Raw genomic sequence first — 24,618 nt, forward strand, 5'->3', positions numbered from 1 at the left:
CAGTGTGATGTTGCTAATACCTATCAATTAGATATTGCGTTCCAAGTGTTCAGGGCAGTTTGGACTGCAATCCTGTACACACTTACCTGGAATAAGGTCACATCCTTTAAATCACTTGGCTTTCCCCAAAGAATCCTGTGAACTTTAGTTTAGCCCCTCAGAGACCTCAGCAAACTGCAGCTCCCAAGATTATTTGGGGGAACTCATGTGTTTTCAGTGTATGGCGTGAATGTGACCAAGGTCCTACCAAACTTAACAGGACTTGCTTCCGTGTTGCTGTGCATAGGATTGTGCTGTGAGAAACATTCTCTTGGTGTGAAACTACAGTTTGTAACTAGAATTATAGCGGGTTGGTTAGGCGAGTATTTTGCTTTCCAGGTATAACACCCCAACCCCCGTAGTGTGCCCCTTGCTCACAAAATTTCAAGGCTTAGTTTTTTAAAATAAACAAATAAAATAAAATATGCTATTATAGTCCATTGTAGCTAAGGAAGGATGGAACATGCCTTACTCCAGGTCCCCAATAATACCCCTTCCCCTGTGAATGAAAAGCAAGAGGCAGCCACATGTGACATTTGTGTAGTTTAACTCTCAGTGGCTTGGATCCAGAAACTCGGTGAGCAGAACTAGGGTGGAAGGAGGAAGTTACTATTTTGTCCTTTTCCCTGGAACTGCCAGTTCCCACTGAGAATCTGCTCTCAAAGGTTTCAGGCTCTTTGAAACACATGAGATTGCTTGGAGGACTGCAGGAAGAAGGTGAAGCTGGCAAAAATCTCTGCTTTCCCCCCACCCCACCTCACCCCCTCCCCGTTCTTCCAGTGGGAGTTTATACTAGGTTACAGTCTCTCTTGTGAATAATAATAATAATAATAATAATAATAATAATAATAATAATAATTTATTATGTATACCCCGCCCATCTGGCTGAGTTTCTTCAGCCACTCTGGGCAGCTTCCAATCGAGTGTTAAAAACAATACAGCATTAAATATTAAAAGCTTCCCTAAACAGGGCTGCCTTCAGATGTCTTTTAAAGATAAGATAGCTGCTTATTTCCTTCACATCTGAAGGGAGGGAGTTCCACAGGGCAGGTGCCACTACCGAGAAGGCCCTCTGTCGTAAGAGCCTTTCAGAATCAGGCCAAATGCCCACCTAGTCCAGCATCCTGGGCTCACGGGGGTCAAGCAGAAGCCTATAGGAAGTTCACAAGCTGGATGTAACAGCATGTCCCCCATTTTTGATTCCCAGCAGCCTTGCATTCAGAGGCATACTGAGGGCAACTCGGGCTTCAACCCGTCATCCTTTCAATAGTCCTGTATTGTAAATTTCCATTTCATGGGCAAGGGGCTATGAGCTTGCCCAGGAGCAGCTGGTTTATAGCTGAGTTTAATCCTTAAACTGGTTGGCTAGACTCACAATTTACACTACTGGCCACTGAGCTGCACCTGATTTTATGTATAAATAAATACAAATACATTAATACAAATACAGTGGTACCTCGGCTTACGAACTTAATCCGTTCCAGAAGTCGTTCTTAAATCAAAACTGTACTTAAACCGAGGCGCGCTTTTCCTAATGAGGCCTCCCACCACTGGTGCCCTTCCACCGTTTGGATTCCGTTCTTAGACTGAGGTAAAGTTCTCAAACCAAGACACTATTTCCGGTTTTGCGGAGTTTGTAAACCAAATTGTTCTTAAACCGGACTGTTCTTAAACCGAGGTACCACTGTATAGGCATAGTAAGTGTTACACAAGAATACACCATCCAGCTGTTAGAGCAGACCTATATCAGAAACAGATAATAAGGAAACAAAAAGAAGGGGAATCATAGAATTGTTGGAAGGGACCCCAAGGGTCATATAGTCCAACCCCCTGCAATGCAGGAATGACAGCTAAATTGTTCCATGCCTTTTCTTCATTACAGCTTGTATTAATGCTCATTTTTCAAATGCTGTGCGTATTTTTACAAAACCAATATATACAGCAGTCGTCTGGAGAATTAAATGTCTTTTATTGTGTACGTATTTATTTAACACATAGTCCTGCTTTCCTCCAGTGAGCCCAATGTGATATATGTTGTTCTCCCCCTCCCAATTTATCCTCCCTGAGAGAGATGGTGGCTGGCTCCGAGGTTACAGAGTGAGCTTCATGGCTGAGTGGGGATTTGACCCCTGGTCTTCCAGGTTCTACTCCAATGCTCTAACCACTACAACATATTGAAAGCGTTAAAAATGAATGACACAATAGCCAGCTTGTCAGATTCAGCAGAATAAATATTGGTGGGTGTTTCTAGATGTGGGGCTTCCCTTCAGAAGAGCTCATTGTGAAATTGAGCTCATTCAGCTATGAGTTCAGAATTACTAAACTGAAGCATCTAAACTGTTCAGATGTGTGAACAGCCCTTCCCTTCAGTCCCTCCCATCCCAGAAAGGAACTCCCCCCCCCCTTTTTCTTTTTGGCACTAATATTCCTGCTATGGGATATTTTTTTCCTTTCTTTCTTCTTAGAACTTATAGCCCACCCAGCACCAAATGATCCGAAGTCAGGTTATACAACATAGTTAAAACAAGTACAATTTACCATATTTTTCTGTATATAAGACTATGTTTTTTCCCTTTAAAATGTCAAAAATTAGGGGGGTGTCTTATACACAGATACATCTTCCCCCATTTTCTTAAATCTGAGTCCTGCAAAATTCCGTCTTATAGATGGAACAATACGGTACATTAAAATTATAAAATAAAACCACAAAGTAACAAACCAGCAGCTTCTACTGACAAACTTCTCTTTCAACAGTGTCCCATCCTTTTTCCTGCTGTTATTGTGAGGCTTTTGTTTTCATCAGCTCCCCTTTGTATGCTTTTATGCATAGTGTTTACTGTTTGATTTATTTATTTTTACTTGTGTAAAGTATGGTAAGTGTTTCCATTTTGGAACTGTAAAGGTTTGCTCTGCATTTTAAGAGGATTAAATGTACATCCCTCCTCTCAGCTAAATACTCCATTGATACTCACTGTTAATTATGAGTATGCTGGCTAAAAACGTAGTGATATCCCCCCCCCCGCTGTGTTTCAAGTCAAATTTGCACAGTACAGTATTGTACACATTGCTTGAGTTTGATGTGTTTCTATTTCGCCCACTGTCTGTCCCCAGTTTCCCAGTCTCCCCACCCACCACAGCTCCTATTGGTGAAGCTTTCATCCACCCCAACCCCCTCCCAAATCATCATCTTAGGAACACACCTCAGAGTTGAAGATTAAATTCTTCCTTAGCATTACTAGACTCTTTTTACACATTATCTTTTTAAAAGCCAGCACCCATCTTCTTCTTTTGGTGAGCAGGGGATTCTAAATGAACATTTGAACTGCAGTGTCATTATTCATACCATATGTAATAATATATATTATGTTGGCATCCTACCCAGCAGAACAACAGATGCTTCTCAGAAGGTCTCCTTCTGGCCCAAAAAAGTATTTCCCTATTCCAGTGGAACATCTGGAACATGAAATACGGATAAGAGCAGCTGATGATGGAAAGTTGTTTCGGGAGGAATTTAATGTAAGTCTTCATATTTTGTATTTAATGTTGTGTTTCCTTCAAAGACACAGCAAATACAGGTAACAAATTGTGTGTAATACTTTTATTTTATTTTATTTTTTATACCCTGCTAATCTGCCTGGGCTCCCCCTGCTACTCTTCCTCTAAAAGAAGAAAAGGTGTAGGACCTCATGTTTAAAATTTACATGTGTGCATCAGTTGGCATTTGTTTCAGGCTAAGGTATGGGCCTGTACTATGTAAACTTTACCATCTTTCCTTTTTGATACCGTGCCATTTAGAAACATTAAAAATCTTGCTGAGGCATGACCAGGTTTGCCAGTGAAGCCATGCAGGGGGCTGGCCTTGTATTCTATTTACAATCCGTGCTGTGCCTGAACTCAAAATGGCTCTTCATTCTCAGCTCCTGTGTGCTTAACTATGTTTCCTTTATCAACTTATCTCATGCAAAATAATCCTGAAGTACCAATAAAAAAACACAATAGAGTTATACAGTCCAGCTGTCAATAAACAACAAAGCAGGAAAGAACACATAGGTACTTAAAACACCTGTTTGCAAAGTGCAGCATTCAACCAAAAGTCTGGGTGAATAAGTAGGTCTTCCGTTCACACTGATAGTTTATAAGGCTCCTTGTCAGCTATATTGGGGGATGGGAGGAGTTCTGCAGGGTGCCTCTATTGAACAAACACCATCATAGTTTTACTTCACCTGGCTGGTTCAGGTTCAGGGCAGCTTTGCTTCCAGTCTGCCCATCCTGACTGGTCATTCAGTCACCCCTCCAGGTTTTCATGTGCCAAGTTCCTGTACATCATTTCCAGCACACACAGAGCCACTGTGCTACAGCATAAACAATTAAGGGCCTTGGCAATTCTCTCCTGTAGAAATACTGAAGAAGGGGGAAAGGCAGAAAAAGCAATGTCATTTCTTAGTGGTGTTCATATTCTCCAAACCTAGGGAGTTTCTCCCAATACTTACATATCTGAGCGACATTCTGTCCCGTGTGCCACAACTTTCCGAAATCCTACTTCCTATCAAACATTCTGACCTTTGCCTTAAAAGCTATGGAGTTTCCCACTCCACAGTGCCTTGTTGCAAGAAATGGGGATTAGCAACTGGTTATTATGGAGAACAGAGATAAATAATCACCAAGCTATCCCACAACTCAGAATAGCGTGCAGGCATATGGGTAGGTGCCGAAAAGCCATGAATCTTGCTGAGGCCTGAATTGTGGTAGCAACTGTGCATCATTGTGCTGTTATTTGCTGCTTGGTGAATGGGATGTGGAGAGAACTGAAGCTTCTCAGATACCTAGGGAAATCTACAGCTTTCCCCTTCGAATCAGTGACCTGTGATATACTGACCTTCCTACTGATTAAAAAATATATGACAGTTTTGAGGAAGCAGAGGCATGTTGTTAATCTGAGCACAACCCATAGAGGAGTGTATGTTGCTACTCAGGAACCTTTCCCCCAAGTTCTGGCTCCCTATTAGCAGTAGTCCCTGAATATCTGCTTTTAATGGTGCTGAAGGTTTCTTGTAAATACGATCCTCACCTCGTTCAGTAAAGCAGGCTTGCTCTTTCGCTTCCTGCTACATTGTGGTTGCATATAGAAAGGCTTTCTTTTTCCTGGCTGCTCGCTCACTAGCAGAAAGGAACATACTATGTTGGGTTTGCTCTCTGACCTCATATGAACAGTTCTGTGAAGCTGAACTTACTCCTTACATCAGGTCTCATAGATGCAGCCATGGCAAGGAAGGAACAGCATTAGTTTAGATTTGAGTTCATCTAAGTGAAAAAGCAAATGCCAATTAAACCGTCTCTGTTATACAGCAGTGCTATAATATAGGAGGAGGCTATAATTGTCAGGATTGCATGTCAGCAGTTTTTATTATGATTATATACTTAAAATGTGCCTTTTTAAAAGTAATAGTGCATCTCTGTCAATTAAATGTTTTATCTTTGCATGTCTATAAATAAATAAATCATAAATAATAATAATTAAATACATCCTGATGCCTTGGCACAGTGTGGATCTCCTAAATATATTAGGTGATTTCATAGTAAAAAAACTTCTTCTCCTTCACTAATTATGTTTATTACTTTCTAATGGTAATTTACCCTGCCTCCAAAATGGAAGAATGTACCAATGTACCTATTTTAAATGTAGTAATGCAAACTACATGAAACCCTATTTTAAAACACGGAAGTCCTGGTCCGGATAGAGTGATGTATAACAAGGTGTTGCATGTTACTACTGGCTTGAGAGAGAGTGTATTTATTCCTACTGGGATTGAATGATTTGACTCCAAGGATATATTGTGGTACAGGTGTGCACACTTTCCAGTGCAGCTGGAAATCTGTTCATAGAAGCATGCCTCCAGGTGCATTTCTGCCCTAATTGATTGGGACATGAATCTAGTGAATATCAACGCTGCCTTCTGGCATTGATGGTCAGATGGTATGTTATGTATTTGATGGGCATGTCTAAGACGCAAACTACATGTGTCACTTAAATTGTAAGTGAGTGCAAGTTTTCTTCCACAAATTACAAGCACAAGGTCCTGGTGTGGATTTGGAACCTGGATTTCTATGCAGACATATCTTCTTTAAAAACTTTAAAAGTTTATAGTCATTATAGTTTCTAATGAGCATTTATATGTGGATTGAAATAGATTTCTAAAAACATAGCACATTAAGTTAATCACATCACACACACACTTTGATTGTCCTATTGCCTTGCATATTTTGAACTTCTTATTTTGGATTCACATGACTGGGATTTTGAGTCCTTCATCCATACTCGATAATCTTGTTCATTTTCAATGTTTATGCTTCAGTTCTTAATGGCATGGTCACTACATGAGTCATTTTGAGATTGTTATTTCAAGTTGCCAGTGCAAACAACAAACACACATCTTTCTTTGAAACTGGAACTTATTCCTGGGGTTGATGGATTCAAAGAATTTTGTTAACCTTTTCATGTGGGCATTATTGAGCTCCATGGGATACAACTGTTTTACTTAAACCATCTCCTCTATGTAACTGTACTCACTATAGTATGCTGTTTTGAACCGACACTACATATTTTTCCTGTAGTCATTACCTCCTGGATATATGCAAGGAACACTTGAGATGGCAAATAAAGAGGAAAACAGAGAAAAGAACAGATATCCCAACATACTACCTTGTAAGTATTAATGATTTGTTGATTTATTATAAATAATAAGGTTTATATTAGGAAGGACCAAATTCTTATTAAAGTAATAGTGTTTTCCATGCAAGTACCCATCTTAATTTGTTGCAGAAAGAAACAACTGTATTGTGGCATCTAAAGGCTACAAGCTTTAGCCCTAGCTTTTATCGACTAGAGTCTCATTCAACAGATCCATGCATTGGTACTATTCTCAGTTAGCAGATACAAATGTGCATGGATAAAGTGAAAAATAGTAAACATTTCGGCCAAATGACCATGATGTATAGTGACTGTTGTGTGTTAAGCTTAAATGTATTTATAGTGGAGACCTGTCCCATTTTGCTACCTGAGGCAAAACAGGAATTGCCTCCTCTCCCCCTCCTCCACTTCCGCCATCACCACTCCCACCTCTCACCAAACTTGGTGGAAGCCAGGGCACTCCTCAAAGTGTTGCCACTCGCTTGGCAACGCCACATGCCAGAACACCTCCCTATTGGCGGCACAAGCAGCGGACGGAGCTCTTGCACTTCTGCCACCTGAGGTGGGCTCTTCACCCCCATCATGGGTGGGCTCTGTATATTTAAGATAATCACATGGACAATTCACAACACTGATAACATGGTTTTTTTCTAACCTTTGCTAAACAGATATAACTGGGGAGGTAACCATTATGGTTTGATTATGGTCTAAATAAATGGACTCAAACTTCCTGAGTTCTCCTTCAGCTTTGTCCTTGTTGGTAGGTGATACCAGGATGACAATCGTTGCTTTGATTTCTTTCTTGCCCTTCATCATAAGGCCTCAGATGACCTGCAGCAATTTAAAAGTACAATATTAAAATCAATTTAAAATAAATTACAGTCAAGAGAATAGGGTGACTGCACATGAATGAATGAATTCCTGTTGGTGTTTATCTGATGCCATTAGGTCCTGTAACAGTTTTGCCCGAGTGCATTTGGGGACAGAGCTGGTATCAGGGTTTGTAGCAGTGCCTTGTCCCAGGGCTTCTGTCTCTCCGTTAGGCTGGGTCACCTTTTTACACGAGGGGCTGAATGTAAACAAGGGAAGGCCTGTCACCCCAGGCCTGTGAGAGAGAAATATAATTGTTTAGGATGGCTGTACATCACTGATGATACATTGGCATGGTTTTAGCTGGTTGCTGCTGGAGGCAACAGTAATAGCATCAGCCATATTAAGGCTGTTCATATGCTGATCCCTCTGATCCCTGACAAGTATCACTTCTAACCTGCCCTTCTTCTGTCTGCGTAAGACAAACAGGTCAGTCTCTACATGAAAATTATAAAGGGACAAATATTTGACAATAGAAATGGCTGCATTCCGAAACAGTGAGATGATATTTTAGTCTTAGATGAAAACTTAATGTTAATATTCTTTGAGAAAGGAACTTTAAAAGTGGACCGCGGAGTGAAACTGCTGAAGTAGAATTCATCAGTAAATTTGATTTTGTTTCATGGTCTCATTAATGGTTTTTGTTTTGTTTTGTATTTATTATGTATTCTCATTTTGCATTTTTGTGTTGTGAACTGTCCTGGGATACTCGGATGAAGGGTGGTATGCAAATTTAATAAATCAAATGGTGTTGCTATTGGCTTAAGGTATTCATCAGGCAGAATAATGTTTTTAGAGTTTGCTTTGTTCCTGAGAAGAAAACAATGTGTTTCAGAAGGTTGTTAGCACTGTATCTATATTTGCCAAAGGAGCATCTAATTATGTATGTTTGTTCTTTACAGACGACCATTCCAGGGTAGTTTTAACGCAAATAGGTGGACTTCAGTGTTCAGACTACATCAATGCTTCATATATAGATGTAAGTGAATAGATTTCTTTTTAAATTACTTTTTAAATTTTTAAAGCAAGCAGCACATTGACAGTTTTGAAATTCATATTGTAAGAGCATAAGTTTAAAAGACAACTGTGTACATTTTTTCCCCTCCAGGGCTACAAGGAAAAGAATAAATTTATAGCAGCTCAAGGTATCTCCATTCTTTCATCCATTTCTCTTTTTAAATGTTTTGCTTTAAACATCTGCATGTACAAAGCAATTTCAGCAAATGTGTTCTTCAGAATTTACCCTTATGCTTAGGCAGTCAGATTTTAAAGAGCGTTTTGAATACAGCTTTGGCTTTATACCCCACTCTGCATGTTCCCACATTCCTTAGAGAAAAGGGAGGGTAGGTGAGTAGCCCTGCTCCAGGCATTTAGCCTTGGACTGTTTCTAAGCCATCCATTGCAGCTGGCATGCTAACTCAGAACTCAGAACCCAGACTTGAAGGATGGGCTGCTCAAGACATGGACTAAGCACTTAGTGCAATTTCATCTATTTCTCCAAATTACATCAACAGGCAGCCAGGCCTAAGGCTGAGCCCTATATAGCACATCGGGAAAAGGTGTGAGCAGCCAGGCAACAGTAGTGAGAAATTAACCACCACTTTGCCAACCCTCCACATGAGGAATTACATCTTCTACAAAGTCCCTGCCTTGTCCCATCTCCGCCCATCTCCTGCTGGTGCTCCAGTTGTGTGAGAAGTTGCCATCTAGAAGCACCCCAAGCCAAAACGAAAGGAAAGGGAGATTTTAGACAATGAAAGATAGCATGGTCACAATGACATCATTCCTCCTATGAACTAGAATTAGATATCTCTAGTTTGTGAGAAATGCTATTTTTTAATAAGCTGCATTAAGATGCATAGCTCTGCTTTAAACATACAGTAAATATGGGAAGCACATGGATTTGTTATCAGACCATTTCCATCTAATGAAAGTGCAGCCTTGTCCTCTATGAAGTTACCCATTACATCATATTTGGAGGCCCTATACTGAGTGCCCTATCATCTGAGATTAGACAGGACCTTTGCTGCCTCTTTGGATGGCCTGTCTACATTTGTATGCATGACACATATGCTAGCATTATTTAGGTGCTAGATGAAGACAGTTTTATTTGCCTGGGCTTTTGTTTGACAATTTTGCTTCTGGGCAGCATTGCTACTGCTTTAGTATTTATTGTGGAATTATTTGGTTCGTTTTAAATCTTGTGAACTGCTTTGAACATTATTATCGATGAGATATTTTTAAATAAATGAAATAAATATTTTTTTTTCCTTTTTAACAGTACAGTAGTATTGTTTGTGGTCATCATAGTTTTTGATTAAATAGCTGTGTTGTATGTGTAGGCCCTAAACAAGACACTGTAAATGATTTCTGGAGGATGATATGGGAACAAAAGTCTGCAACTATTGTCATGTTAACAAATGTGAAAGAGAGAAAAGAGGTAGGACACATTTTAAAAATATTTCCCCTCATACTGTTTGGAGTTTTCCCATAACTCACAAGACTGTTACTAATGTTACCACTTCCTCTTCCGAGTTCTTTAATAAGTCTGGGGTTTCTGACACAATTGCTGCAGCATGCTGGCTTAACTAAACTTTCTTTACTTCTGAGCAAATAATTGGTGACTAACTGAGAAACTTAATGGTGTCTGTGTGTCATTTCTGAATCATGTTTTCAGTCAAATGTGAATGTTCGGGCTTTAGCCCTGGTTTATGGCAGTTGTGAATTACCTTTAGAGATACAGTCATACCTCGGGTTACAGACGCTTCAAGTTGCGTTTTTTTCGGGTTGCAGACCGCCGAAACCCAGAAGTACTGAAACGGGTTACTTCTGGGTTTCAGTGGTCGCGCATGTGCAGAAGTGCTAATTCACGCTTTGCGCAGAAGCTCCGAATTGCAACTCGCGTGCGCAGACGCATCACTGCGGGTTGCAAACGTGCATCCCGCACAGATCACATTCACAACCCGAGCGTCCACTGCACATAGTTTTCATTGGTAGGAAAATATGTATTATTTATTCTGCATCTATTTTCCACCTGGGAATATACACTTGCATAGGGTTATGAAAACGTCTTTTAAGATAGTCATTCGTGTAAGAAGTCAAGAAGAGCGTGCTGGATCAGGCCAATGGCCCATCTAGCATCCTGTTCCCACAGTGGCCAGTCAGATGCCTGTGGGAAACCTTCAAGCAGGACTTGAACGCAAGAACACTCTTCCCTCCTGCAATTTCCAGCAACTGGTATTCAGAAACATTACTGCCTCCAGTGTTGTGGGCACAGCATAGTTATTATGACTAGTAGCCTTGTGTTGTGGGGGGCAGGAATGGCTGAGAATTGTTTGACTGCATTTTTCTCTTCCCTAATCCACTGCCAAATTTCGTTATCTTTCCTGGAATGCTAGATGGACTTTCAGGCTCCAGCTTACCTTCCAGCCCAATTACTAGTTCCTAGAATAAAACTGATTTCATAAAATACAATATGAAATATCCCAGCACATCTGCAGCAGGGTAGAAGATGATGGCTGGAACATATTCGTGTGCATATTCATTTCCTGTTGTGCTTTTTAGGTAGCTAATTAAAAGTGAATAAGGTGTGTTTGGAAAGCAGAAAATTATAATAGTAATAATATTTAAATGTATATCCCACTCTTCCTCCCAAAGAGCCCAAGGTGGCAAACCCAAGCAGTAAGACAAGAAAAACATCTAAAGGCAATTCCAATACAGATGCTGACAAAATAAATATATCTCGGTCACTGAGAAGCATGCAACTTTTATTGCTCAAGGATGACCTCTCCTGGCATTCATAGAGAAATGTTGACAGAGTTCTCAACAATTCTCTCATTGTATGCAGTATAGATTTTTAAAAGAATGCCATGTAACCATTGGCTACAAATGGCTCTGGATTGAAATTATTGCATCCTGCAACCTGGAGAAACGGGCTTTTAGAAATCAGAGGGGGTGTGTGAAGTCATACCTTAATGAATTTTTGGTCCTATTATATTTCATAACTCACTATTAATATAGTTAGGCGGTGTCAGTTTCAGTTTTAGAATTTTAAAAAGCATACTTTAAATAGACTCAAAATAATTGTACAGCTTTATAGTACAGCTCAGTTATTTGAGGGGCATATATTGCAGCTTGAAGTGACTGTGTGTGTTCTTTACATTTGCACAGGACAAGTGTTTCCAGTACTGGCCTGATCAGGGATGCTGGACTTATGGAAACATCCGAGTTTCTGTGGAGGACTGTATAGTTCTTGTGGATTATACTATTCGGAAGTTTTGTATTCAGTCAGTAAGTGATAGACCCCATTTAATATTTCTCATAACTGGAAAACATTCCTGATCTATTTTTAACCTCTAAAATACGTACTTGGAATTGTCTGTTTTTGTTGAGTGAAAACTGTTTTTGTCAGATGAAAACTTAGCTCTACTCAATACTTACATTTTATTAAACTGTGCCCGAAGTGAGATTTCATTTGGCATTCTGCATGTAGTTTTTGTTTTCATGTTGCCATTAAACACCGAAGGCTCTAGTAGCTCTCTGTTCTCTGAAGCTTCTTTTGGGAGGGAAGTGTCTCTAGTTCCAATTGGGGTAAATCGTTCCCCATCCACTTGCCAGTCTCAGGCCAGGGGTGCTTACAGGTTAAGGTGTCCCCACAAGAACTCTTGCTGAAAGAAGGGGAAATGTGGGTGCCTGAACACTAAGTTCTAAGTGAGCACAACATGCAAGGTCATGGAATATGCTTATGACTTACAAAGTGAGACCATTAAGGCACATGCTTTAATTTGCAGTTTCTATGCTTTTTGCTGGCAGCTGAGTAACTCTGTAATTCTCTTTATATACTGAACATTTTAAATGAATTCTTAGACTAGGCTGCTACCGCTGATGTCTGAAGAGGGAGGGATTGGTCACGCTAACTTGATTGTTTGCTGATTTTAGCCAAAGAAATCAATGGTCATACTCATATTTTGTTTCTGGCTTTCTAGCAGGTTTCTGATGGCTGCAAAGCTCCCAGGCTTGTGACACAGCTTCATTTCACCAGCTGGCCTGATTTTGGAGTGCCTTTCACACCTATTGGAATGCTCAAATTCCTAAAGAAAGTAAAATCATTGAATCCTGCACATGCTGGACCAATTGTGGTTCACTGCAGGTATGTGTATGTATAAATATGCAGGTACACACACATACCCATGAAAACTTACCTTGGGGTGGCCTAACAGGAAGTGGGCAAATCAATTTCTGCATGCTTAAGCAACAAGTGTCTCCTTAATGTGGGCTTTTCCTACTAGGGTCTCTGAGAAAAAGCAGAACAAGCCAACATCAGAACTAGTATCAGGAAACTGGCTTCTTCTTGATGATGATTATTATCCGTATTGTATCACCTGTGAAAAAAAAAGCAAAGGTTTCTCCTTAGTTATTCATCAGCAGGGATTAATTTGTCCCCTTTTCCATTTTGAGAGACGGACCATTTGTTGTGACTTATGCCAAGATAAGCTTGTGCAAATCTCCCTTCAGGAATCTTTTTTTACAATTTTAAAAATAGCCCATCGTTCAAAACTTTACTATCAGCATAAATATATTCATAAAGCACCAGCAGTTTTCTAGGTTAAGAAAACAATACAGTCACAGCCGCAAGCTTAGATATGGCACAGAAGTGAAAAAGGATAGCGATGGAACAGGAAAAGGAACAAGCTCTTTGTAGTAATGTAGTTGTATTCTTAGCAGTCTATGTAGCTACCAGTACCATGAAGGAGGTAGGGGAAGGCAATCTGAGTCTGATGGAGGAGGCAGCATGGGTGATTCATGCATTCTTAAAACACACATGAAAGTAATCAGCGCCCAATCAAAATGTAAAAATGCTCTTTGTACAACTTTGTACCAGGAGGCTTAGAAGAAGTGGTATCGCTGATAAACTTTTTTGTGTGTATATATAATAAATGGGAAAGGGTCTAAGGAAATAAGTTATGATTTAGAAAGCTGGAATATGACATCACAAGAACAACAGACCGAAATAAAATAATAGGATACCAGAGGAACATTTATGCCTAACACAGGATGCCAGGCCCTTTTCCTCTGAAAGGAAGGCTGAAAATCATTTGAGTTATCATTAATCAGAAGCAACCATGCCCCCTCTAGTGGTTGTGCTATTAAACACTAGGACAGTATTTTAGCATTTCACAGAAGATCAATTCTGTACATTTTTATATCTAATGTTCATATTGGTGTCAAAATGGTATTTTAGAATTCAATTCAGTATACAGTGCTACCTCAGAAGTCGAACAGAATCGTTCTGGAAGTCCGTTTGACTTCCAAAATGTTCGGAAACCAAGGCACAGCTTCCGATTGGCTGAAGGAAATGCCTGCAGCCAATTGGAAGCCGCGTCGGATGTTCAGGTTCCAAAGAACGTTCACAAACCGGAACACTCACTTCCGGGTTTGCAGTGTTTGGAAGCCAAAACATTCGACTCGCAAGGCATTCGGGATCCAAGGTAAGACTGTATTTAGCTCTTTATAAGGCCAGCATAGTTGCTAGTTAAAAATAAAAGGTGAGTCTCAAGTTCAAGATCCTAAAGTAGTTAACTTGGGGATGTGCAAAGTGTGTCTTAAAGTGAAAAGAGTGGGTGGAGGAGGGAGCCCTTGTCTTACCTCCTGATTTCCCCTCCTTAGCCCATCCCATGGGATAATTTTCCACATGGATACCGAAGTGAGTCCAGCTGCTAGTAGAACAGCAGCTGGAGGATGGCTCTAGGTGGAAGAGCAGAAAGCAGCAGGGTGGTTTCAGTAGCCCCTGCGTACGCAGCCATTTTGTCACTGTAAATTGTACTACAATATGTGTGATCGCAGCACACTTGCAATTAAAGGCACAGTGAACCCCACATTATGTAGTTTGGCCATAAGCAGCAGGAAGTAAAGATTACTTATGGGTATGGTCCAATGGATACTTGAATCTGAGTTACTTTGGGTTTCTATCCCAACTTAGATTTATTCATGTTCATTCAGACTTCTTGCTGTGAGTCCCCAACCCAATGCGAAGTAGTCCTGGACAAAGAATGAAACCCTGTTGCCTTGGGACCTTTGCAGAAAGACTGTCTCACAACTGGGCAGGATTCCAGGTTGCAAGAAAGCCTTTGAGCATGCAGCCGTATTTGCAAAGGACCCACACGTTTTTTACATAAACACGGAGGGTGGGATTGCTTGGCGATCCCTACTCCTGTGTTGTTAAGAAGGAAGCATTGCCTAAATAGGGGGTCCTGTCTCACAATAAACTGAATGCAGGAGATGTTGATACTGCCACAAAACGTAGTGGAGAGAGTCTGCTCTGACCTGTCATAGTGCTTGCAATATAAGTAAGGAGGACAAAGAAAATCAGAAATATTGGGAGTATGACTTCGGAAGAAGGATTGCCAAGTCCAAAAAAGTTACTGCAATTTGTTTCATCATTTTCCTCCTAATTCCTGTTGCGTTTCCTTTCTTCTTAAGTGCTGGTGTGGGTCGTACAGGCACATTCATAGTAATCGATGCTATGATTGACATGATGCATGTCGAGCAAAAAGTTGACGTTTTTGAGTTTGTGGCAAGAATCCGCAATCAACGCCAACAAATGGTTCAGACCGATGTAAGTAAATAAAATACACCTTATGTCAAATTTATCAATATTTTCAGCTTAAAAGATGACGGAATGACTCAGCCAATTGGAGAAAGGTGTTGGACAACATTTTCTGCCCTCACCCATGAAAAACTACACCTTTTGTCACTTGTGGGTAGGAGCAGGAAAGTGTTTGCACCCTGGGAATTCACCTGTGCTCCCTTACCAAAAAAGAAGTACTTCTTTGCTGTCTTGATCTGCTGTTCCTTTAATACTAAATCAGCTTTGCTTGTCCTCAGTGACATTGTCACTTGGCTAATCATGGTTGGCTATGTGATGACATCCAATCCAATCCAAACCTTTATTATGGTCATAGACCAGCATCTATGTCATCTATGTAATGACATCATTATTCCAAAGCAGACGACCTATTTTTTAAAAAGTGTGCCAAAGCAGCAGCCAATTAGAGCAGCAAATTGTGGGGCCAGGGATAGTGGAAATTAAGGCAGATAGTGGAAGTTCTCCACAGCGAACTCAGTCAAACAGCCAATCCACAGGGGTCAACTCGCCATCCAGGGATCAGCCGCACAATGAAGTTTCCCACAAAGAGCTTGGTGCATGGCCAATCCATTAGAGTTGATCAGGCAGCCCATCTGCTGGGCGGTAAGTCCAGCCCTGCTTTCTGCAGGGACAGGTTGCGTGACTGAGTTCACCACACAGCAGTCAGTCATGCAGCCACATATTTACCTGCCCTCACCTGACCATGTTTGACATCGAGTAGGAGGCAGGTTGAGCACGGTTTGAGGAACGTCCTTGTTGGCTTAAATTCAGCCCACAGCAGGAGGTTCCCCTCCCTGGCCTATATGATACATGGGTAGTGGGGTGTTCCTAGTCAGTGTAGACCAGGGATAGCCAATGCCCTCTGGATGTTGTTGGGACTGCAGCTCTGGTCATTTGCCATGCTGGCTAAGGCTGATGGGTACTGTAGTTCAGGGACATCTGGACGGCACCATGTTGACTACCCCTGATGTAAACAATACTGGGCTAGTCTGACATAGTATGAGAACTTTCTAAGTTCCAGAGATACAAAACATCTGTATTAATCCTCTTGTCCTGAAAAGCTCCAATTCTTGCACCTTAGCACAGTCTTATTTTTCGCTATATTTAGTCTCTGTTTTCTTTTCTTTTTTTAAAGGTGTGATTCATCCTTTGTGTTCTAAATGGCTCTTTGTGATTCTAGAATGCTTTTATGGAGTGTGAGCTGTTAATTTATTCTGAAGGATGAAGCTTCTCTGTAGTTTAATGATGTTTTACCTCTCCAGACAAATCACTAGCTGCAACCATGATTCTTCCTTTGCTTTACCGCTTGCGGTTTGTCACCAAAATTCCTAAATGCCATAAGGATGAATTATTACATATGGATAAGATACGTTTTATCATTATGGGAATAAACTTAGGTCAAGCTCATGCTTTTTCTAGCCTTTTGTGTGGCCAGAAAAAGGGGATAGTAAGGTTTCACTTCAACTTTTGTTGAACTGCCTTAGGATGATTAATCGAAATTCAAACAAACTGTGATTAATCTCCAAGCCTTGGTTTTTGAATCTGGATTGTTTCAATAAATCATATATGTAGTGGTTGGGAGTTACTCGTGCGTAATCCTGCCCCGTTTGAGCATTGGATTGCCTGGTTAAACCCTCCGGACTGCACAGCGCATCTCAGCGTGGCTGCCCTTAGTCACTCGTAGAATCTGTCTGTGGGCGTTTCTTAAAGCGCTGCCAACATAAGAGCTGTTTGATGCCCAATCGTCTCCGCCTCTCACTGCGCGGGAGTCTCCTGCGCAGGGTGGGCGTGGGCAGCGGGGTGCTTGGGCTCTCCTCACCAACTTCCAACGAAGAGTCCTGGAGCCCCTGCACCTCCCTGTCCCGTTGCTCTCCTGGATCCCTGGTGTTACACTCATTCTCTTCCCCTTCTTCCCAGCTGAGTCTCCCCCTAGCGCTGGGACCTTCTCCTGCAGAATCAGAGACCCTCTCCTTCTCCCGTGCCTCTGATGTCAGTTCCCTGACAATATATTAGCCACATTTTAGGATTTTGATGTAATGCTGAACTTGGGTTAATTGAAAATGGAAGTGAAAACTTCCAATCTCCTTGTGGTCACTCAGGTGGATGAGAGAGGGATAAGCCTAGACTTGTTCCTTAACAGTAAACTGTATTTTATTGGCTTATTCAATCATAACATATGTGTAAGTTTTTTACCTACCACTCGTAAAGGCAACAGTTACATTTCTGACTACTGTATAAAAGTGTATGAGATAGCTTGCGGTTATTAATATCATATATTATATGCGATTAGTAATATTTAAAATGTCTTGACTTATAAAATGGCTTACGTTCTTTACAGATGCAGTATTCCTTCATTTATCAAGCCTTACTTGAATACTACCTCTATGGTGACACAGAACTAGATGTGTCCTCCTTAGAAAAGCACCTGCAGCCATCGCACAATGCAGCACCAAATCTTGTCAAACTAGGGCTAGAAGAAGAGTTTAAAGTAAGTATTAAATAAAATTTTACAAAGATTTCAGGCTCACACTTAAAAGAAATAGTTTCTTACTCTGATTTTTAAAAGGTTAATCCTCTTAGAGTATTGGTTTGGGGTTGGGTATTTTTTAGATAAAGAAACTTCACCTGAATTAGAATTTGGTGATAATAGTCATATTATGCATAGCATATATAATATGTCTGGAGTTATGAATATAGTGAAGTTAAGTTTTAAGGCTAACACCAGTTATACTTTCTCGACTTAACTGTATCTCAACCCATTCTTTTGCATTTTGAGATCTGCTGAATTTGCAAATATGAACAAAAGTAATTGTCCCTTCTACTTTTGGAAGTTTTTAAATGTTACATTCATACATACATTTGCGGTAAATTATAACATCAATGTTCAGCTTTCCTGTATTGCAGGAAGTTGGACTAGATGACCCACAGGATCTCTTCCAACTTTACAATTCTATGATTCTGTGTGTAATACTTATTCAATATGTACATACTACCTTTATTTTTTTAACTTTACTTTAATTTAATATACCACGCTTTATCCATAGATCCCAGGGCAGTGTACAATATTAAAAAGATAACTTACATAGCATATTAAAAAAAAACCACAGAAAAATCATAATAACTGTCTCTCCACATATAAAAAGCCATAGAATATTTAATGGCCAAAGGCTTGGGTAAAGAGGAATGTTTTTGCCTGGTACCTAAAGACATGTAAGCAAGCCTCTCTGGGGAGAGCTTTTCACAAATGGGGAGCCACCACAAAAAAGGCCTGTTCTCATGTTGTCAGCCTCTGAACCTTTTGGGGAGGGACAAAGAAAAGGCCCTCCAAACACAGGGTCAGGGTAGGTCCATATAGGGAGAGGCGGTCCTTAAGGTCCTGAGGTCCTGAGCTGCTTAAGGCTTCATAGGTCAGCACCAACATTTTAAAATAGGCCCAGAAACCAATTGGCAGCAAGTGCTATTGGGCAAGGATTAGCGCTATATGCTCAGCTTGTTTTGCCCCAGTGAGAACTTGGCGACTGAATTTTACAGCAGCTGAAGTTTCCAAACTGTCTTCAGAGGCAGCCCCATGTATAACACATTGCAGTAATCTAACCTAGAAACAAGTAATACATACAAGCTACTAGAAATTGAACTGTACATCTCCAGCCCCTATAAAACACTCTTTCTAACTACATACCTTTCCTGCAGAAAACAAAAGCAGTGTGTCTTAGTTTCCAGGTTTTAAAAAATTGCTTTCCATATAGGTGTAACGTAAAAGAACACAGGTGAAGGTTTATGTGGTTTGGGATCAGGTGAATCAACTAGAAATCTCTAAAAGGAACAGAATATCATGAAATTTTGATGTGTACCTGTTAGCCATTTTTGGTATTCTGTGTTTTTATACAGTAATCTACAAAGTCCTAGCCCAATCTCTCTTTTTGCTGTAGAAATTAACAAATGTTCGAATAATGAAAGAAAACATGAGAACTGGTAATCTGCCCGCAAATATGAAGAAAGCCAGAGTTATCCAAATCATCCCATGTAAGATATTAATTTTCCTCTTTGTAAAAACCGAAATACTTGTATTAATCCAAATTAGTAGTGTACGGTTATGTTACACATTCAACAGCAGGTGGCACTGCTAGGCTGAAGTACAAAGATATATCGTAAACTTGATTCTACGAAAGCCTGAAGCTTCATAGCTTTATTGTATTATTGACTATAAAATGCTAAGTATTCTAAGAAACCTAATATGTGGTGTTTTTGTATTTTAGATGACTTTAACAGAGTGATTCTTTCAATGAAAAGAGGTCAGGAGTATACGGATTATATCAATGCTTCCTTCATAGACGTAAGTGTTTCTGTGTATGTGGAATATGTGTAGTACTGATTTTTACAAGTCTTTTCAGCAATCAACTTTGTTTTCGACTAGCAGGGAACATGGTTGCACATGTGCTTTTATCATTACCACATGAGCTATATTGAAGAGTAACTTGAGAATTTTCAAAAAGAATCAAATTATCAACATCATAAAAAGTATGGCTTTGCACTTAAAATGTCAACAGAGAGAGACAAACCTCCCTGCTCTCCTTGTTCCTTAAGAGAAAACAGAAATTGAGGTCCCCACCTGCAGCGAAGCATTTTCCTAGCTATCAAATAAGAACTTTCCTCTTCTCCACTTCTTCCAAATACAGCTCAGCTGCCTGAACAGTATTTACTCCTTCATGGTCTCAGTTGTAGGGTTCATCTCTATATACACACTGCCATCTTTTTTCTCTTGACCCTTAGATTTTTATTTTATTTTCTAATACTTTAATACAGTCCTCAAGGGAAGCTTAATAACTCAGTTAAAGAACCCAGTTAAATTCCCACAGTCTTTCCAGTGCCACCTAATTACATTTTCAGACCCCTGGTGGATTGTCCATTGGCTTTTTCTCTCTTGAGGTGCGTGTGTGTGTGTGTGCATGCGCCTACAGGGCTTGCATGAAAGTCTGTCTCGCAGGAGGTGGGTGGTGAGAAGCACCTGGCTCCCTCTCTCACTCTGAAGGACCCCATTTGCCCTTTCTCAGAGGCCTCACGGAAGTCTCACATGGGTGGCAGCAGTAAACACAACCATGCAAGGCTTCTTCAGGGCTGACTTGGCGGCCAGGTGGAGTATCAGTTCATCATGCCCACATGAGGCAGCCACCTGAGATTATTGCCTGAATTCAGATCATGAATGGCAGCTGGTGTGGTGTAGGGGTTAGAGCAGGGGTAGGCAATCTAAGGCCCATGGGCCAGATGTGGCCCAATTGCCTTCTCAATCAGGCCTGCGGACTGTCCGGGAATCAGCATGTTTTTAGTAGAATGTGTTCTTTTATTTAAAATGCTTCTCTGGGTTATTTGTGGGGCATAGGAATTCGTTCATGATTGCAATGCAATGCAATGCAATACAATATAAATCTTAAGTGTTTTTCTATTCCTGAACTGGTTTCCCTCTCCTTCCATTGTATGTAAGGGACTAACTACAGTTTTATGGATTTGTGGCTCATTCTGGAGCTTTCTGAAAAGAATAGTTTGTTCTAATATTTATGATATTTCTAGTTAGTCTAGAATCACTTTTAGATTGCCTGGAGTTAAAAAATTGAAATCACCAAGGCATCAGGTAATCGTTGCATGTATTTTTCTTACTGTGAAGGGCTATCGCCAGAAGGATTACTTCATTGCAACACAAGGACCTCTTCCTCACACTGTGGAAGACTTCTGGCGAATGGTGTGGGAATGGAAATGCCACACAATTGTAATGCTCACCGAAGTTCTCGAAAGGGAGCAGGTATGACCACTTTGCCCAATTTTTTAAAAAACCATATATTTTTATGAATAGCGTAAAGTGTGATGAGGAAATGAAATTTTTCTTCAGGACATTCCAACCCACTAAAAGAAAAGAAAAGAAAGATAATTAGCCTATAAATAGCCATAAATATGCTTCATACCACCAAATCTTAGCAAAGCCCAGCTGTGTTTAGCTGCAGAGTGCTGTCCAGCCTGGGGACTTTGTGATGTCACTGTAGTGTTTTGCTGTTCTTCTTCCTCACCACACTTTTTTAAAAAAATGCTTTGCTCTTGAAAAAAGATTTCCAGACTAGGAATGAGACATGTAGTAGCATGGTTCCTGAGGCACACAGCTTCACGCGAATTGTACCTAACCTGGCTTGATGATCCTCAGTACTGAAAATTCAGACAAAAATTGTCACAATTCTAGGGAAAGTTACATATAATCAAGTCAATTGGGAAATCAATGGGAATTAAGTGTGCTCAGCTGAGTGCTAAGATGTCAGTGGAGCTTAATAGTGCTTACTTAACTTTCTCTGGACTGCAGTTGCATGGTGTCAAGAAGTCTGCATGTTTGGTGCAGCATCAAACTACATTTCTTAACTTAAGGTGAGCTATAATGGGTTTTACAGTTATATCCATTTCAAGCGTTGCTGAAATCATTGTTAAGTCATTACAAAAGCAACTTGTGTTGTCATATGATTCGTGAAAGTTTTTAATGTGTCTTTCTAACTTTTTCCCTTTTTAAAAACTTTTCATTTGTCTCCCAAAGTACAGAAGTATTGCATGTCAAGCATATGCTTGTGTAACATCAATTTCCCATAGAAAACAGGCATCAACTAAAACATGGAGAATGTAGAACTTCCTGTATTTTTCTTCTTCTGTTCAGTACTCAGATACAGGGGCATTAAATAGTTATTCTATATAATATGTAATGTGTGATTGGAGGGAGGGGAAGGAGACAGGAACTAGTTCTTACTAATGTTTTTGAGGAACCAGTGCTGTATCTGCATGAATATATTTCAACCAAGAAGTTCTGGAGGCAGCATTCATTCCCTTTTCTTCCCTCAATGTTACAGGAAAAATGTTTTCAGTACTGGCCATCAGAGGGATCTGTTACTTATGGAGAGATTACCATCGAGATAAAGAGTGACTCACTGGCTGATGCCATAAGCGTCAGGGACTTCCTGATTATGCACAATCAGGTATTAATGAAAACATTTTAAATACGTCTGTGTCCGCTGTGGTTTTCTGAACTTCAGGGTTGCTTAAAGCCAACTGAAATGTAAATTTAGCTCAATTTAGATTACTCATTAAAATCCTCTTACCTTATATAAATCACATGATTAATTTACATTGACCATATATGAAAAGGTTCCTATAGATAAGAAGGTATGTAGTGTTCCGTTCCACTCTTGAAGCTGCATTGAATTTGTAGTTTTCTTGCTTTTGAATGACCAGGAGAAGCTGGGCAGACTTGTCCGACAGTTTCATTTTCATGGATGGCCTGAAATTGGAATTCCTGCTGAAGGGAAGGGAATGATTGACCTCATTGCAGCTGTCCAAAAGCAGCAGCAGCAGACAGGAAACCACCCCATTACAGTGCATTGCAGGTAAATAGTTTTGTATTTTATTTTGCTCTATACTCCTTTGCTTGTTTGTAAGTTTGCAATACTTCTATTCTGTCCATCAGTATTTCCATGACAAATATTTACAAAAATGTAAAAATATATTTACAATTTTTTTTAAAAAAAGACAATAATTTTCTATAAAAAACATACACATACAGACCCCAGAAATTGACCAGGTGTCATTACAGTTATCGAAGTGCCTGCATGACCTGATTGTAATGACCAGTCCCTGTTACCAATCTAGTAGCCTTGAAACGATTTTCTGTACTCTGGGAGTTTAAGAGGGAATGGACAACTATGACAAAATACTCAGTTATCAGAAATGGGACATTTGTCAGCAAGACTTTAATATCACTTTCCTGGAGTGATAAAGTGATATTAAATAAAGTGATATTACATAAAGTGATCAGCAATGGGGAACCACTTGGCCATGGACCTAATTGGGTCTGCCTGGCTTCTGAATTTGGGCTGCAAGACCATTTGGGGCAAACTACACTCACCTACCAGTCACCTATTGTCATAAGATGTCAGCTACGGAGATCTGCTTTTGGTGGATAAACTGTGTTCATGATTTTGAAGCCCAATTTCTTATTAGCTAGAACTATAATTCATACATTACATTAGCTTCAGTGTGTAATGCACAGCAGTCAGTCACATAGTGATAGTCAGGCTCTGGCTGCTGAGACAAGGATGTTTCTAAGAGTTTCCAGAAGTGCTAGGAACTATGTTTATATATTGGTAGTTTAGAAACAGCATGATGTAAACATTTATGCACATAAAGTGATTGCAAGATTAAGGTTGGGTGGTTGAAAAATTTAGACGTGAGTTTATATTTCAAGAAAGTTTTCCTTGGCTAGTAGAACTAAATTCCGTTATCTGCATGAAAATGTTTATATTAAGCAAATTGGCATAATTTATTCTGCTTCTGCCAGTCCTTGGAAAGAACAATGAGGCAATGCAGGGATTCTTCTAAGTAGCAGGGAATCAATTCAGGGTGTATTTTCACTGTATTGAATATGGATTTGGTAATATAACCTGTTAAAGAAAAAAAATGTGTATGTATTATAGTGCTGGAGCTGGAAGAACAGGTACATTCATTGCACTCAGCAATATTCTGGAGCGAGTCAAAGCTGAGGGTCTCTTAGATGTATTTCAAGCTGTGAAGAGTTTACGACTGCAAAGACCACATATGGTGCAAACACTGGTATGTTGTTTTAACCACAAAAATATTTGTCAAAAGGATAATAGGATGTTGGTATTTGAGCAAAGTGTCACAACACAGGACTTGGGTGTTCACAAATACATGTAGTGCCAATGCTTAGTCGTGTTGCAAAGCCACACCACAACAACTTTTGAAACTGCTGAATAGCCTGTGCACAGTGCTATAGGGTATATTGGATTTTGGGGGGCAGGGGAGAGGAGTGTACAGCTGGTCCTCTGAACATCTAATAGCAGTGGCAAGATCCAAATATCATTGCATACTTTTGCAATCAAGGAATTATGGCAAGGGTGGCCTCCCTGTATATAATGGGCAGATTAATTAGAGCTAGTTATTTGTGCTCTGCTTGCCTCTCACAGTTGTTTTTAAAAACAATAGCAATAGTCAGGTTTACATATGTGTCCTGGTATCAGAATATAGCCATTTTTAGCTGTCTTTTGATGGCTCCCCTACCCTGAGAGGCAGGCTATAACTAATTAAAATGAAAAAGTAAATGGGAAACTTCTTGATTTGACAGTGACTCCTGATAGGATTTATGGTTTTTTTAAATGGTCCCATTGGGCTCATTGTCCACCTCTCATTCAAAGTCTGCTTTCTCAGTGAACCAACTGTTGTTGTTGTTTTAGTTATATTTTAAAATTAATTATGCTACAACCTGCAAAAAAGAAAGTGTTTTAACAGGATAAGAAATTTAAAATGTTGTCTGTGAGATATGATAATGTTCCAGTTTAGA

General features: G+C 40.0%; 1 protein-coding gene and 1 long non-coding RNA gene across 14 annotated transcripts in view; one reads left to right on the forward strand and one right to left on the reverse strand.

The window, feature by feature from the left end:
- Positions 1 to 24,618, forward strand: part of PTPRE (protein tyrosine phosphatase receptor type E) — a 143,481-nt gene that overhangs the window by 116,249 nt on the left and 2,614 nt on the right. For 5 of the 9 annotated variants that reach the window (XM_082222867.1, XM_082222872.1, XM_082222873.1 and 2 more), the window contains 15 exons: positions 3,422 to 3,555; positions 6,652 to 6,742; positions 8,500 to 8,576; positions 8,706 to 8,742; positions 9,940 to 10,037; positions 11,768 to 11,887; positions 12,583 to 12,746; positions 15,077 to 15,212; positions 17,581 to 17,730; positions 19,172 to 19,265; positions 19,499 to 19,575; positions 20,902 to 21,036; positions 22,115 to 22,240; positions 22,497 to 22,648; positions 23,735 to 23,870. In XM_082222867.1, the coding sequence (XP_082078993.1) occupies positions 3,422 to 3,555; positions 6,652 to 6,742; positions 8,500 to 8,576; positions 8,706 to 8,742; positions 9,940 to 10,037; positions 11,768 to 11,887; positions 12,583 to 12,746; positions 15,077 to 15,212; positions 17,581 to 17,730; positions 19,172 to 19,265; positions 19,499 to 19,575; positions 20,902 to 21,036; positions 22,115 to 22,240; positions 22,497 to 22,648; positions 23,735 to 23,870 (1,727 nt within the window). The remainder of the gene's footprint in view (positions 1 to 3,421; positions 3,556 to 6,651; positions 6,743 to 8,499; positions 8,577 to 8,705; positions 8,743 to 9,939; positions 10,038 to 11,767; positions 11,888 to 12,582; positions 12,747 to 15,076; positions 15,213 to 17,580; positions 17,731 to 19,171; positions 19,266 to 19,498; positions 19,576 to 20,901; positions 21,037 to 22,114; positions 22,241 to 22,496; positions 22,649 to 23,734; positions 23,871 to 24,618) is intronic. The other 4 variants (XM_082222869.1, XM_082222875.1, XM_082222870.1 and 1 more) reach the window with 3 other exon arrangements.
- The window catches only part of LOC309532546, a 37,110-nt gene continuing 16,114 nt past the window's right edge, over positions 3,623 to 24,618 (reverse strand). For 4 of the 5 annotated variants that reach the window (XR_014219910.1, XR_014219911.1, XR_014219912.1 and 1 more), the window contains exons 3-6: positions 22,266 to 22,313; positions 21,015 to 21,137; positions 7,383 to 7,558; positions 3,623 to 4,429 (exon numbers count right to left, since the gene is read on the reverse strand). This is a non-coding gene — a long non-coding RNA (uncharacterized lncRNA). Of the gene's footprint in view, positions 4,430 to 7,382; positions 7,559 to 18,352; positions 19,056 to 21,014; positions 21,138 to 22,265; positions 22,314 to 24,618 lie in introns of those variants that run through there. The other variant, XR_014219914.1, reaches the window with a different exon arrangement.

This window comes from Podarcis vaucheri (genome assembly GCF_965113315.1).
Source record: "Podarcis vaucheri genome assembly, chromosome: 5".
NCBI classification, from domain to species: Eukaryota; Metazoa; Chordata; class Lepidosauria; order Squamata; family Lacertidae; genus Podarcis; species Podarcis vaucheri.